Here is a 15,284-nt window from a genome sequence, read left to right as displayed (position 1 = left end):
GGCCGATGATCATCCCCCTCCTTGTAAAATGCTGTGACCCGAGAGATTCCTGAAAAAAATGTCAGCCTCTACTCCAAACCTCCTCCAGTCAGTCTGTATTACCCGGCTACTAACTTAAGATACAAACACGTTGGCAAAAACATTGATTTAGAATGATTACCATTGTCAAGAGGTTTTGACCAATCAGAATCAAGTATTCAACACAGCCAGAAGATCACCAAGAAAGGCGAGTAACAAGTAGTGATCAGTCTGTGTTTGTGTAGAAACGAATCACTGCTGCATCGCTCTGATTGGATCAGACTTATTAACAAGTCAAACAGGTATTGGTTATTACGAGCGTAGAGTTTAACCCCTCGTCTCCACTTGTCCTCTCTAACCTTCCTCTAATCAAGAGGTGAATGATCAGAGACTCGTCTTTGAACTCTAACGGCTGCAGATTTTAATTACAGCTGAACTAATGAAGGGAATGCTTCCCAGACGTTAACTCCAGTTCAGCCAGGCGCCCTTGTGCTTCACTTCGGCCATAAAGGTCAGCGCTGCAGAATGATGAATGGATCACCTCCTGGGACCTTGAACGGCTGATAGAAGGCCTGATACATAACTGCTGGTGTGTGTGTGTGTGTGGGTGTGTGTGTGTGCGCTGCATGCACTTTTATTACCCCACAGATTTATTTATCCTCTCTTTTCATGTATTTTTATACAAAGACCGAAAAGATAAGGATATGACACAACAGTTCAGACAGAAAAACACACCTTTAGTTCATGTTGCATTTAAAAGGATTCACACAAAGGATGGAAGCGTCGAAATACACGTTAATGTTTAAAAAAAAGGACATTGGCGGGAGGGTTTCTCTTAAGTCAGAATATAGTTCTGCTTTAGTTTTACAGGCTTCCAGTTAAATGTTTAAAAAGTTTGTCTCAGTGCAGCAGAGAACTTTCAAGGTACAGAAAGGTGAAAGACAATCAGGTTTCAGGTCCAGAATCTCTGAGACTAAGTGCCCCTCTCCTTTACAAACAAAGCCTAATATAAAGTGGAAGACCAAATATATCCACCTGCTCCTCAGATACACTCCCACTCTCTCTCCAGCAGGACTGCAGAAAGCCAATTTATTTGGATTTCTGGTTTTGAGGGAGAAAAATAAATCAGACTGTCCCTGCAGAAATCTCTTTATTACAAGGAGTTAGAGGAAGAAGATTTGAGCCTCTTTCTTTTGACCGAGATAATTTGACAGAGTTTATCCCACATCGTCGTCCATTCTTCTCCAGAGTGTTCTTTAGCAGTGGTACACCAGAGATTCAGGTTTCTGATGAGCTGATTAACACATTATGTCTTAGACTCTACACCTCCTCGAGGCTCTACCTGCAAAGCAACCTCCTCTTTCGAACAGCCCGGGCCATATTAACAGCAGAACGCCTCATCTGCATCTTTGATTTAAATGCATCAGTAAAAATAATGCAAACTGCAATGCCACAACATCGCTGGAACAGACTTCCAAGCGGCAACCTTCGGCTGCGGGAATTGAAGCCAGTGCGGAAGTGTTAAAAACTGCAGTTCATTAAGTGTCCACTTGAGGCTGGCTCCAGAAATACCAGAAACCACATACACACCCATTCAAAAAAGACAATCTTTACAGCAGAAATTAACATGTTTACAGCTTGGTTCAGAAAACGAATTTAGTCTGGATAGCTTGTTTCTCCATCGGCACACACTGTACGGGATCGGGGAATTATTTCATAACTCAGCAGTTTCGAAGATATTAAGATTACAAGTTTTCCATAATGAGAGGCACAGCTGACTTGACTGACAGGCGGGAACACTGTAGTTGTTGGCGAGGAGGCTCAAAGCCCGCCTCTTTACCTTACACGCGCTCAACAGAAGTCAGGTTGTGTTCAGCATTTCCAATATGACTCATGTCGACGATTGGCCTCAAAACAGTGCTTCAGAAATATATGGGTGACATCACGGATACTACGTCCATTATTTTACAGTCTATGGTACTTACACATGGGCTACACATTGCATCCCAAAAAGGCGTAATGTTGGTGTCTCAGGGGGTGGTTACATATTGAACTAAGGGTTTCCAGAAGCATGAGAGGCATGCTACAGCTACAGCATCATTCTGTAGGAAACACAGAAGTGACACTGACATGAATAAACCCCAGTGAGCTCACAAGAAGAATGTCATGCTGATGTTTGTCCTCTCTTTCTTGTCTCTCTGAACAGACACACCGAGCATCACAGCTAAACTGATCAACGAGCAGAAGGAGGACAAGGAGAAGAAGAACCACGAGGAGAAGGAGAAGATGAAAGCAGACAACGGCTTCCAGGATAACTACAGTGTTGTGGTGGCCTCAGGTACTTGGACCTATTCCACACTCAGCCCCTGTCCACTGGCAACCAAGCCATCAGCTAATTAGCCGACCTCTGCCCGCCTCTGGATCTCGTCCCATCGCTGAAATGCCAAACGTATTAAAAAGGGAGCTGCGTAGGATGCTTGTGTACAAAGAGGAAACTTTCGAATTACTCAAAGTGAAGGCACATATTGAAAAAAGAACTACACACACTTAACAACAAGAAGCAGGTGCACAGAGAGAACCTGTGTGTGTGCTCATAGTGACACATAATGCTCCATTAGACACGCAGCAAACCAAATCTAAAGCCCTCACCTGTCCCTGATGATGTGAAGTTATGCTCTCAAACCTTTTAATCTACCGCCCATCTTTAAGTCAGCTGAGAGAGTGAACGAGTGATTTCTTACATGACATGATTTAAGATTCTTAAGATGCAACTAACATTGAAAACATGGACTCATTCTTTTCCAGCCCAGTCAATAGAAAAGTCACATTGGTTCCACTTTAATGCAATGATTGGTGTTAAAACTCTGCAAGTTTAAAACAGGTATGATCCTCTGTCTTGAAGATCAGATGTTTTATATGCACCTTAAAACAAAGTTTTACTTTGAGTTATAAAACAGTCTGACTTATTTTTGATACATCCATCCTCTGTGCACCTGCAGCACTACTTTGCTTGTATTTAAAGCTAGGGTTGGTAGTCATGGAAAACTAGCATGAATTTGAATGGAGCATTTCCTCAGGACTCAGTCTAACCCCTCTCCTCTCGGAGCTCCTCCAAAACGACGCCCCCGCTCACTTACACGAGCGCCGCTGATTCGCAATCATATGATGGTGACTGATTCAAAACCGGTTCTCAGCATATTGTTTGTGTCCCACTCAGCGGTAAGAAAACACCAAAACATTTTCATAGTGAAAGTTAAAAACACAAACAAACATGAAATGTACGCACAGGAGGCGGGCAGAACAGCAGGGCGGGATTTGATTGGTTTCATCATTTGGCTCCTGATGGCAGGGATTGGTTGGTGTTTTCCCAGGTTTACCCGGCTGTAGATAGCAGCTTTTTTTACCTCTTTTTTAAGAACACATTATGTATTGATTACCATCGGGACATAAAGATCACTTTAACCAGTATAACAAAAAGTGTATCTAAATCTGACTACCAACCCCAGCTTTAATATGTTCAATATAACTTATAGGGATGTAAGTATACACTAATCCCACGATTTGATTTGAATCCTGGTTTTTGGTTCATGATATGATTCACTCATGAATTTTCAAACGTTTTTCAAGAAAACTGGATTGAACTCCAATTCTCAGATGTGGACAGTTACAATATATATTTGTTCTCTTATATTTTTTTGTAAACAAAGTAATCCTTTTTCATTTTTAAGGTGTGTTGTAACTCAAATAAAACCACTGCACACTTTTTTTCAGCACCTTGCGAAAAAACTCAAAATGACCCTACAAAAATACCAAATTTCAGAACAATTCTAAAGAAATGGAAAGTGAATGATTCCCAAATGAAAGTATTAAATATTAAAACAAATAAGGTAAATCTCTTTAAATAAACTAAAGTGCAGATTATGCTCCTGGCTGTGAATCGACATGTTTTTCTTCAGGAATATCAGTGAAAGACAAAATACTGCCGTACCTCAGACTGTAAACACAGAGGTGCATCCTGAACTGCTCGGTCTTCACCTGCTGCTGCCATGTCTGTTACGCTCAACTCAGCGAGTGACGAGAGAGCAGTGCAAGAGACTTCATGATGTTGAACAAGCGGAGTGAAATGCAGATTGCACCCTTCAATTTTGTTGAATCGATTTTTGACCGTCTTTAACCGTATTCCTCTCAATGAAAACTCAACCATCAATCCTGTTCTAACTCTATTATGACTGTCTCTGCCATCAGGCTTGAAGTCCCAGTCGAAGCGAGCCCTTTCAACCCCGCCCAGACCTCCGTCACGCAGAGGTCGTGTGATGAGCGACAAGTTGACTGCGTCATCTGGTGTGGACCCCTCAGCCAAAACCATCAGTGTGCCTGTCTTCCACCTCTACCACAAACTGCTTCCAGGTACTGTGTCCGTATACTCACTGTGAAAGTAGGGAGGCTGTTTGATTAGTTTGTTTGGCTTCAAGAAGAAAAGTTTCAATATCAACAAAGTGTTCCAGAGATGAAATGTATGAAGTTGGATGTAGAGTTTTCTTCTGTAAGTTGCATGCTGAGCTGGATAAATGATCTGGGTGTGTTGTTGTGGTTTGTCTTGGTTGTATCAGTTGATCACAGTGTAAGCAATAGCCTTGAATGAAGTGTGTGTGGTGGTTTGTTTGAAGGGTGTTCATATGCCTGTGAGCCAGAGAGCTGCAGTAAGTAGGAGGGTTCAGGCTCTTAACAGACAGCTCTGATGTGCCCACTCACACATGGCTGCAGGACATCAAGGTGTCAGCCAAAGTTCAGATTCAGAGAACTGACTTTATGTCTTCTGGTTCTGTCCTCCAGGTCAGCCCCTTCCACCTGAGATGACTCTGGCTCAACTACTGACACTCCTGTATGACCGCAAACTGCCCCAAGGCTACCAGTCCATCAACCTCACCGTGAAGCTGGGCTCCAAGGTCATCTCTGACCCTGGACTCTCCAAGACGGACTCCTTCAAGAGGCTCCGCACTGAGAAAGGTACCAGAGACAAGCTGCTCTGCACTTTGTAGAGGAGGAGGATTATTTATTTATTTAATGAATGCTGCTGTGAGGAGTTTTAGCTGGTTACAGAACAGACTCACATTAATATTGATGCCTCTTGATGACAAACAGAAGCAAATGAGACAATCAATGACAAGACTAATACTTTTCATGGAGATATTTTCAAAACTGTTGGTGGGGATTAAGTGTTGGACAAATTGATGAGCTGCACATTACCAGAACAGCCTTTTTTACATCGTCCCTGACAAATATTTCTGTTGAGTGTTTAAAGTAAGCAGTGTGAGAGTCTATTTAGAATACTTCATTACAAGACAAGGTCAGCAAAGAGAGGAGAGGTCCCACTTTGTCCACAGGGGGCACCAAAATCAACAACCAGTGTTTCCTCACAAGATAATTATTTTATTCCAGCTGGAAAACTGTCACCAATGAACATTTCCCAAACTAAAGTACGATGGTTCTTACGATTGGCTAACACTATTAAATGTAACATATCAATCTCAATGAGCAGTCTGATCTTTGACATCATCTAATAATGTTTGCTGATCTGATGTTCTAAAGGAGTTTGATTAAAAGTTATCTAATGGACAAAGAAAGAAGTAATCCAATCCACTTTATTTATACAGCACATTAAAAAAAACCAATCAAGTTTAGCAAAGTGCTGCACAGTGAGGTTTAAATAAGTTAAAACACACAGAAAAAAAACAATAGAAAATAGAATAAAATAGATTAATCATAATCAAACACATAAAACACTTCAAAAAATAATTTCAAAAACACAAAAAAAAAGCACTGTAGGACGAAATAAAAAATAGATAAAAGAACAGACAGAGACCACACACCTTCATGCTTGGTTAAAAGCCAAGGAGTAAAAATAAGTTTTAAGATGTGATTCAAAAGTCAGTAATGTCGGGGACAATCTAAGATGGGGGGGCAGCTCGGCCCACAGTTTTGGGGCCAGGGCCACCCTTGGTTTTCAGCCTGGTCTCAGGGACCACAAGAAGCTGCTGACCAGTAGACCTCAAAGACTTTGTGGGAGTGTAGCTTTCCAGGAGGTCAGAAACATCCTGTGGAGCTACTCCATTTAAAGATTTAAAAACAAACAATAAAATCTTCAATCCTAGAATCACCAGAGAGCTAGTGGAGGGAGTGGAGGATGGGGGTAATTTGCTCTTGCTTATGGGTGCCGGTTAAAAGTCGAGCAGCAGCATTTTGGATGAACACTAGCCATGACAGGGAGGCCTGATTAACGCTTACATAAAGTGTTCTACAGGAGTCCAGATGAGTTGAAATAAAAGCATGTATAACTCACTCAAAATCATGAAAACCGATTTAATCTTAACCTCGGCTGCTTCTAAAAGAAAGGTGTATTGTTCTCTTTTAACTCTTGTTTTACTCACCATATAATACAGAGTTGCACCGTCATTTAAGATACAGTCTGTTTTTTGGGGGGTTTCAGAGGGAAAAGAGTTTCCTGCCATAAAAATCAGCAATGTGATCTTTCTGTATAGCAGTGCCCGTCTTTGCAGTATCATCTGTTTTCAACATCCTGCAGAGTGTGACAGTTAAGCTCAACCTATGGTAGTACTGATAGTCACACATTCAAATACCTCTCTCTGCATTATATACTAGAATATTGGTCACACTGGTGTACAGGATGCTGCACACTCTTTAGGAAACATAAGGTATTAAAAGAGCGTCGTCTACACACTTTATAGTGGTTTTCTCTGACTTATTGAACCAAGAGGAGTCTGTCATGCAGAACTTTATTGAACCTCTTTGACTCATCATGACATCAAGTAAAGGACTCATGAAGCAGGTACATTGTAAATATTTCCTGCTGCAGCATGCATCTCGTCCATGGCTATTTTCCTTCCCCTGCATCATGATTTAATGGAGTCGTACCTTGGTCAGGGCTCCGCTCACATCACCTCAGCTTCTTCTCAAGTTGCTTTGAAAGAAAAGCTTTGAAGTCTAAAAGCTTGTGGAGTGGTCTTAAGCACAAACAGTCCAATCACAATTGCTCTTCTTACCTCTGCAGCCCTCTGGGAATTAAAGCTTCTCATCCTTAGAGGTTGCATTCATCAAATATTCATGGGCTTCTTAGAAGTTCATGGTACGTTCATGTATGTGCTGCAGCATAAAGAACATGTTGTACCAGAGCTGCTTTTGTGCTGACTTCAATCAACCATGGGAGTGGGTTAATCCAGTATTTTTAGCTTTGCACTCCTTTGATGGATGACGAAACAAACTCTGAAGGTACCTGAAGGACATTCGGTCTGTCAGGCTGTCGCTGGGATCAGACCGCTGACCCTTTTAGTACGAGGGCAACGCCACCGGTCCACAGAGGTGGTGACCACAGGGCCGCTTATATTTAGCTGCCTGATTCTGCAGGCTTGAAGGTCGGCTCTGGACCAGATTAAATTTTAACGTCAGTGTCTTGTTTTGATGATGTCAGCACAGGTGAATCTGCAGAGCTGCACAGACGCCTTTAGTACTCCGGACACGAGCTGCTCATGATCTATGGCTTCAATTTGAAGAAGATATAAGCTCATCTTTTCTGTGATCACTTTGGAGTTACTCAGCATCACTGAAATATTATTTGGGAAATATTATTTTATATAAAGTCCTTCTTGTGTCATTTTTACCCCTGTAGTTTCCAGCATTTTTAAGATTATTAGTTCAACTTGTACATGAAACACATAAGACTTGTTAACGGCAGTAAAGCACAGTTAGATTTGATAACATCAGTGATGACTCTACTGTCATTTCAAACATTCCCCCTTTGCTTTTTACTCACTCTGATTATTTCATCACTACTATCCAAGGCTTAGTTTAGAACATCCCTGAGCCTTTCTGTGACTGTAGCACTGTGACAGTTTGTATCTGGGCCGTAAGGGTAGGGATTTATACACCAAGTGTGCTTAGGGTTTAAAACAGACTCAGACTACAGTCCTCGTCCTGGAGTTTCTGGTTCAACTCCTGCCCTCAGCTCTTTGCTGCATCTTTCCCCCGTCTCTCTGCTCTTCGCATTTCCTGTTTTTTTCTGAAAGAGAGAAAAGGCTCCTAAAAATATTATTTTAAAAACATTTAAAATGAAATTACAATACAGTGATGAGACCGTGTTTTCAAAGTACACTAAGTCAAAAGTTTGGACACACATTCTCATGCAATGGTTTGTATTTATTGTAATTATTGTAAACACTGTAGATTAATACTGAAGACATCAAAACTATGAAAGAACATATATGGAATTATTGAATGAACAAAAAAGTGTTAAACAAAGCAGAATATGTTTTATATTTTAGATTCTGTAAAGTGTGCAAAGCTGTCATGAAGGAAAAAGGGGGCCTTTTTCCTTCATGACAGCTTTGCACACTCTTGGTATTCTCTCAGTCTGCTTCATGAAGAGGTCTCCTGGAATGGTTTCTAATTAACATGAGCCTTGTCAAGAGTTCATTTGTAGAATGACTTGCCTTCTTAATGTGTCTGAGACCATCAGTTGTGTTGTTCAGAGGTAGGGTTAGCACACAATGGATAGTCCTATTTGACTACTGTTGTAATCCAGATTATGGTAAAACCAGATTATTTCATAGTTTTGATGTCTTCAGTATTAATCTACAATGTTGAAAATAATTCAAATAAATAAAAACCATTGAATGGGAAGGTGTGTCCAAACTTTCCACTGGTAGTGTACATCTCATAGATGTCATTAAAGAGGCAGCTTACAGTGATTTTAAATATCCCTGTAGTTACAGAGCGCTGTAAAGAGTCGTGAGACAGTTGCCTCTACAGACACAAAAAGTCACTTCAGCGCCTCTCTCCTTTTGTCCAGCAGAGGCACAGAGGAGAGATTCTTCACCCTCAGTGCTAAAAGCCTTCCATTAAAGTAGCTGACATTCAGGGTCAGGTTATACAGCGTCCCTTTTCACAGGCAGCAGGAAGCGGACTCTGGGAGCAGCCCGTTAGTTTTCCACCCCAACATTCCCAAATATGAGCGGCTACTGTTCTGCCACTTCCCCTCCGATCAACCTCGAATAAACTCCCCCATCCTTAAATGAGCCCACCGCCCAGACTGTAGCGGCTTGATGAGGTCAGTCATTATCTTTATTTAACCAATATGTCCTTCCTGTCTGTGGCTGCTGAATTCAGATAGCCTCATTACAGTGGCTGTAGAGATTATACAGCTGGGCGCACACAGAGACTAACAAATACCTTGGATTAGTCGTTCAGTGGAGTATCTCCTCCATCCAGACTTTGCATCACAGATTTCATTCTCTAAGTGAATTCACTGCCGGCTGAATATGTTTATGAATTTGTTCCAGTCTCTCCTGCCTGCAGTCTGCACAAATACACCTCAGACTCAAACTGCTTTTCCATGACAGCTCCCAAAAACTGTTCACACCCGTCTCCTCCCCCCTAAGACCTTTTACAGCAGATAAATGGAAAAGGGTGCCGGCAGTGACCTGTGATATAAAGGGTGACACAATCCCTCTAAACTCCCTGCTGAGACTTCCAGTGTGTAGAAGTGTAGACTCCATTTATATCAGTCTCTTGAGTACACACTGAAGCAAAGTGTGCCCTTTACAGGCGCGGCAGCTACAGGTGTCAGGACGCTTAAACACAGTGCTGCTCTGGGCTTAAAAGGCCGTCCCCCCCACCTCTTACACCTCTCCAAAGAACAAGTCTAATCTGCAATTCAGTTTCTGTCTGGAGCCAAATGTCTGACAAGAAAGCAGGTTTCTGTTAGACGGAGTCCTGAGGAAATGCTACATTCAAATTCACTTTCACTTTATATCTCTTTTTCTGTTTAGCTTTCAACAGCAGCGCTTGTTCTCTTAACATTATCTCTGTATCACTCCACCATCACTGCTCTCGTGGCAGCTTTGCGTCAAAAACACAACATGAAATTTATGAAAAATTAAGTTTGTCATAAGCTGTTATACTTTTTCAGACTATAAGACGTAAAAAAAATAATGGGAAAGTATAATTTTGAATCACTTTAAAAGGACAAGCTTTCACAAAAATGAATCTAAAAAAGTTTTGACAAGATTAGATAACAGGTGGAAGGACAGAAAAAAAGTTTGAGGCTCTACAAAAACCAAAAACCCCAAAATCTTGCCATCACAAGAAACTCTCCATCATTTATCTTTATTCCAGTCTGAAGTTGAAGTTCTGTTCTTATGAGTGCCCCAGATGCCGGACAATGCATGAACATACAACAGGTCCTCTCTTTGCTCTGCTTGCAGTCGACCACTGTGACATGCTGAACAGCTGTCCTGAGGATGAACCCATGACGCCTGGGGAAGAATGTCTGGATGCCGCCACCGACGAGTCCCTGCTGGAGACCAGCCCCATCCAGTCCCCGCTGCAGGTCTTTGCCGGCATGGGGGGCCTCGCACTGATTGCAGAGAGGCTGCCGATGCTCTACCCTGATGTCATTCAGCAGGTGAGACTCAAAGCCCAACGCGACACGGACACAGGGATTTGTTTTATGATCATAAATTCAGTATTAGACATTCTCTGACTTTCAGGTAAAATATAATGAGCAGTCTATGAAATGAAGACTTTTTGAGGATGGTTGAAAGCCCCTGAAAAGGCAGTTGGTGGACTTTAAGTTGGAACTGTTTTTAAACTAGCCATGCCAAGGCAGAGGACTCTTATTTCAGTGTGGTGTTGTGAGAGTAAACATCCATTTAGTCAACCTCCTCCATTAAAGGAGGATGAAACAGGCCTGCAGTATCTCCTCTTCCTCAGGCACTTGTATTTACCACATCCTGACGCTGCAGAGTTCCCGCTCTGCTCTTCCTATCTCACCTGTCAGCACTGTCTGGTGTCCTCTCACCTGTGTTTGAGTTAAACTCTGCTCCCCTGCCTGCTCCTTCACAGGTCAGCGCCCCGGTGGTGCCCTCAGCCTCTCAGGAGAAGCCCAAGGACAGCGACCAGTTTGAGTGGGTGACCATCGAGCAGTCAGGCGAGCTGGTGTACGAGGCACCCGAGTCCATCGCCACTGAGCCCCCGCCCATCAACAAGCAGCAGTCTCAGTCATCGTCGTCGTCATCATCCTCAGTGCAGACCATGTCACCCATCCCGGCCCACTCGCTGGCGGCCTTCGGTCTGTTCCTGCGCCTGCCGGGGTACGCGGAGGTCCTGCTGAAGGAGAGGAAGCATGCCCAGTGTCTGCTGCGTCTGGTGCTGGGTGTCACTGATGATGGAGAGGGCAGTAAGTCTTAAAACACAACAACTCAAACTCCAGACTCTGATGTTACCCACCGTCACACTTTGAGTCCAATATAGAGGTTTCAACACAAACACAAAGATCCTCATCCTTTTATCCTTGTGTCACATGGGTCTGCCTCTCTTATCTTCATTTTCAATCATGTCTTTGATCCTGAAGGCTAGACATTGTGATATTACCTTTAAGTAACACCAACTCATGAAAACAGATGAAACAGATGTCTGATTTTTGAAGTAACTATCACATCAAGAAAGAAAGGTCTGTTCAAATAAAAGATGAATATATAAACACACAGAAAATAAGGGCTTGACTGGATACTGCAAATCAACTGACCTCATCTGCTCTGTCCTCCTTTTAGGCCACATCCTGCAGTCTCCATCAGCCAATGTGTTGCCCACGCTGCCTTTCCACGTCCTGCGAGCTCTGTTCAGCAGCACTCCTCTGACCACAGATGACGGCGTCCTGCTGCGGCGCATGGCTCTGGAGATCGGAGCCATCCACCTCATCCTGGCCTGTCTGTCTGCTCTCAGCCACCATGCCCCACGCAACCCCAACGCCAACACCAGTGTGTCTGAGGTACGGCCCGAATCTCACACACACATACTCACAGACACACACACTGTAATAATGCTATTCATGAAGACTTGCGGTAGAAGAGATCTTCTCGACTAACCTCCCTCTGTCTGTTTGAAGGAGTAAGGACTTGTGCGGCTGGCCTCAGAAATAGAACCTTTGATTTGGTCCTTAACTCCGGCTTGATTTAAAGAAAGTCCAAAGACGAAAGTTCAGAGACACACTCATTTTTTTTAACCTTGAGTGTATCAGCTTCTCTCTTTGAAGTTTAAGATATCAATCTGGATCATACATAACTCACCCCAGCAATTATTATATACTCGTGTTTTATCTCAACATGTTTAAAAATAGAGAAACTAATCATTCCACAGTGTAGATCACTGTTTCTAATGTGCACTAGTGTGTAGTAGGGATGGAAATTTCAAGTATTTTCCTTGATCAATCTTTGGAAATGTTAATGATCAATTATCAATTAATCATAAAAAAAAAAACATGAATGTTTTTCATGTCAAAAACATGCCAAATGCGTTTTTTCCTCTAAATCAAATTTCCCTTCATGACACAATGTATGTAACTGACATTATTAAATATCTACAGATCGTATTGAGGTGTTCAAAACGTCAAACACACTGAATATCAACGTGTGAAGCAGGCTCATGATCTCCACGGACAAACAGTCATAAAAGTGAAGACTCAGACTTCAACAATGGAACTGAACAGAAACATAGTTCAGACTCTCAGTGTCCAGTTTTGTGTCTACTCGTTCTTATTGAGAAAAATAAGCATGTGAACGTGGTCAGGTGTCAGCCGGGAGAGCAACCGGGTCATAATCAGTCCATCGGCGCAGAAAAAAAAGCGCACGTGGAGACCTGTCACTCAGCCGCAGCCCCCAGCTGAGTGTCTCCACTGTGAGCAACACCTTCAGTCAGCTGATTCACATCAAAGCATGCTTTAAACTTAAAACACCTCCCTGATAGCTGAACCAAATATAAGACCACATGAGGTTTGTTCAAAGTGATAGAAAATCAAAACAAAAAAATGTGTTTGAGTAAGTTCTTACATCCGGTTGACATCCCTAGCATGTAGATATATTTAAATATTCTTTTTGACCCTTTAAAGAAATGTTGTTTAAACCTCAAAATGTTACATTTTTGTTCCTCAGCCTTTTCAAATTTTCAAATCTTTCAAAAATAAAAAAAGATTATTAACCCTTTTTACCATGAAATGATCGGACAAGTAAAAGATAAACACTGGCACGAGTGAGGTATAGGCTCACTCGTGTGCTTTACTTCGATGTCTTTGGCTCCTTGAACTTTTGACTCCACATGACTCAACTTAAAACCGTAGACAAAAGAGCGTCTGATTTCTGACACATCTTCCACTGATCCAGCTCAGCACACACCGACACTCTCCCTGATTGATTGTTTTGTTGTTCGCACTGATAGAGAAACAATGAGAAAATCATTGCTGCCATTAATGGCTGTCTGCCGTGCTGGCCTTTACTCAAGGCCCGTCCTGCATATGTTGCATTGAGCCTCTGACAAATAGCTTAATTGTTCAGCCCAAGTGTAGGAGGCAAACTGAGCTTTGATGTGTCCTTTGTATTATTGACACCCTTCAGGGAGAGGCTAAAGAAAGGGATTGTCATGAATAGAGATTGACTCTTAAACTCCCCTTGACTGTCTTGCTCAGTTAACTGACAGAGAGGATTTCTATTGAGCCGTCTGCAGAGTCTCAGCAGCACCTGTCTGAAGAAAATACAGAGCGTAAGAACTCTGACACATGACAGTTAAACCCAAGCTCGCTGTGGCAGATTAAGGTGTCTGCTCTGGTTTTCATTTTTTCATTGATATCACAGATTTGTACAAATACATGGAATTCATATGAACTCAAATCAGACGTCTGTAAAGATGATATCCTTCCTCTTCCTCCTGTGAGCTCTACCCAGGCATCAAACCTTGCCCAATCACAGTATTTCTAGTAGTTTGTAAGGTGTCTGAAGCCCTCCAGAGTTTAACGTGTAGTAAGCTTGTTTGCTGCGGGTCTATGTCAGTGGAGTTTAGCTCTCTTTATTTGGTTCTGATGTGGCCGGGCTAAAAACTTTTAAAGTTAAGAGCACTAATAATGATAAAAGATGCCAACAATGCCACCTAGGATTTAAAATGTCAAGCCTAGGACTCTTTAAGAAACACAGGTTCTTAAAACCAGGGGGAGCAGAGTAAAAAAACAGACAGGAAACTAAAATACCCAATGATCTAATTTATTACCATAAGAGGTTGATAAAAAGACTTGAAAACAAGTGACAGGTGTAATAGGGAGTTGCAACAATAAAATACTACCTAGCAAAGTCAGATAAAAGTCAGAGTCCGATGTGGAACATTCCTTCCACCGTCTCTGAACCTTTTCCAGCTTCTCCAATGCTGCTTCGATGCTGCTCAACATGGCCCGCCTCACGTTGACTCCTTTAAAGAGACGGTTTTCCCGGGTCATCATTTGCCGACTACCGACCCAGGCCTGCGTGAAGTAGCATTGGTGGACACTAGCTGCACTGCCGACGCTCCTAATTGGGGGATCCCTTGTCTCTGTGCGGCGTTTCTCCTTGCCGATCACATGGATCACTGTCCCCAGTTTCCTTACCGGCGTCATTGTGAACCCGTTGCGTCTCGTCCCTCTCTCAGTTTGCACCGTCTCTTGCTATTCCCCCAGCGTCCTGTTTCATTCTCACTTTGCGACCGATTGGAAGCTCCTCTTGTATTGTTCTCCTTGTCCTCAGCCTCCGCCGCTCCTGCTACTGATTACTTAATTAAAGGTGGAGGTGTGACTCACCAGTTCCCAGTTTCGTGTCTTCTAGACACAGTTAACTGATTAAAAGATCTAAAACATAACACAATCAGTTCATTAAAAAAATACACAAATGCATACAAACATGACAATCCATTAAACTATTACTGAAACATACATGCAAATAAGAATTAAAGTACAAACACACACACACAATCCTTATTTCTGACGCTGTCACACGCAGAGGGGGAAACTAAAAGTAACGTCAAATACAGCCTATACCCCTCTGAAGCGCTGCATCATCTTTGTATATATATCAAACATGCTGGAGAAGTGTATGATTTCAGCTCTTTGAAGAGCAATGAGACTGATGCAGAGGAGAAACAAACTCAAACTGTGAAAAGGAACAAGCAGAAGCAGTTTTTGTTGTTTGGCCGTTAAATGTTTGCACTAAATTGGACCTGACCTTTTCTGCGGCTCGGCTGCTTAATAAGGACGAAGCATTTTCTGGAAGCCGGATGAGAGAAAAGGTTGGCTCGTTCTGAATCAGACCTGCCTTGTTTTGTTGTCATGGTGACATCCAGTCTCATGCTCCCTGTCCCTCCTCTGTCTCTGGATTTATGGAGTTGTCAGAGCTGAGGACGGA

General features: G+C 42.5%; 1 protein-coding gene across 9 annotated transcripts in view; it reads left to right on the top strand.

The window, feature by feature from the left end:
• birc6 (baculoviral IAP repeat containing 6) overlaps positions 1–15,284 on the top strand; it is a 137,812-nt gene that overhangs the window by 57,555 nt on the left and 64,973 nt on the right. For 7 of the 9 annotated variants that reach the window (XM_034682615.1, XM_034682616.1, XM_034682613.1 and 4 more), the window contains exons 57-62: positions 2,225–2,356; positions 4,264–4,425; positions 4,852–5,025; positions 10,272–10,495; positions 10,936–11,269; positions 11,643–11,860. In XM_034682615.1, the coding sequence (XP_034538506.1) occupies positions 2,225–2,356; positions 4,264–4,425; positions 4,852–5,025; positions 10,272–10,495; positions 10,936–11,269; positions 11,643–11,860 (1,244 nt within the window). The remainder of the gene's footprint in view (positions 1–2,224; positions 2,357–4,263; positions 4,426–4,851; positions 5,026–10,271; positions 10,496–10,935; positions 11,270–11,642; positions 11,861–15,284) is intronic. The other 2 variants (XM_034682619.1, XM_034682617.1) reach the window with 1 other exon arrangement.

This window comes from Notolabrus celidotus, chromosome 4 (assembly GCF_009762535.1).
Source record: "Notolabrus celidotus isolate fNotCel1 chromosome 4, fNotCel1.pri, whole genome shotgun sequence".
In the NCBI taxonomy this organism is placed as follows: domain Eukaryota; kingdom Metazoa; phylum Chordata; class Actinopteri; order Labriformes; family Labridae; genus Notolabrus; species Notolabrus celidotus.
This window is presented reverse-complemented; position numbering and strand designations above follow the sequence as displayed.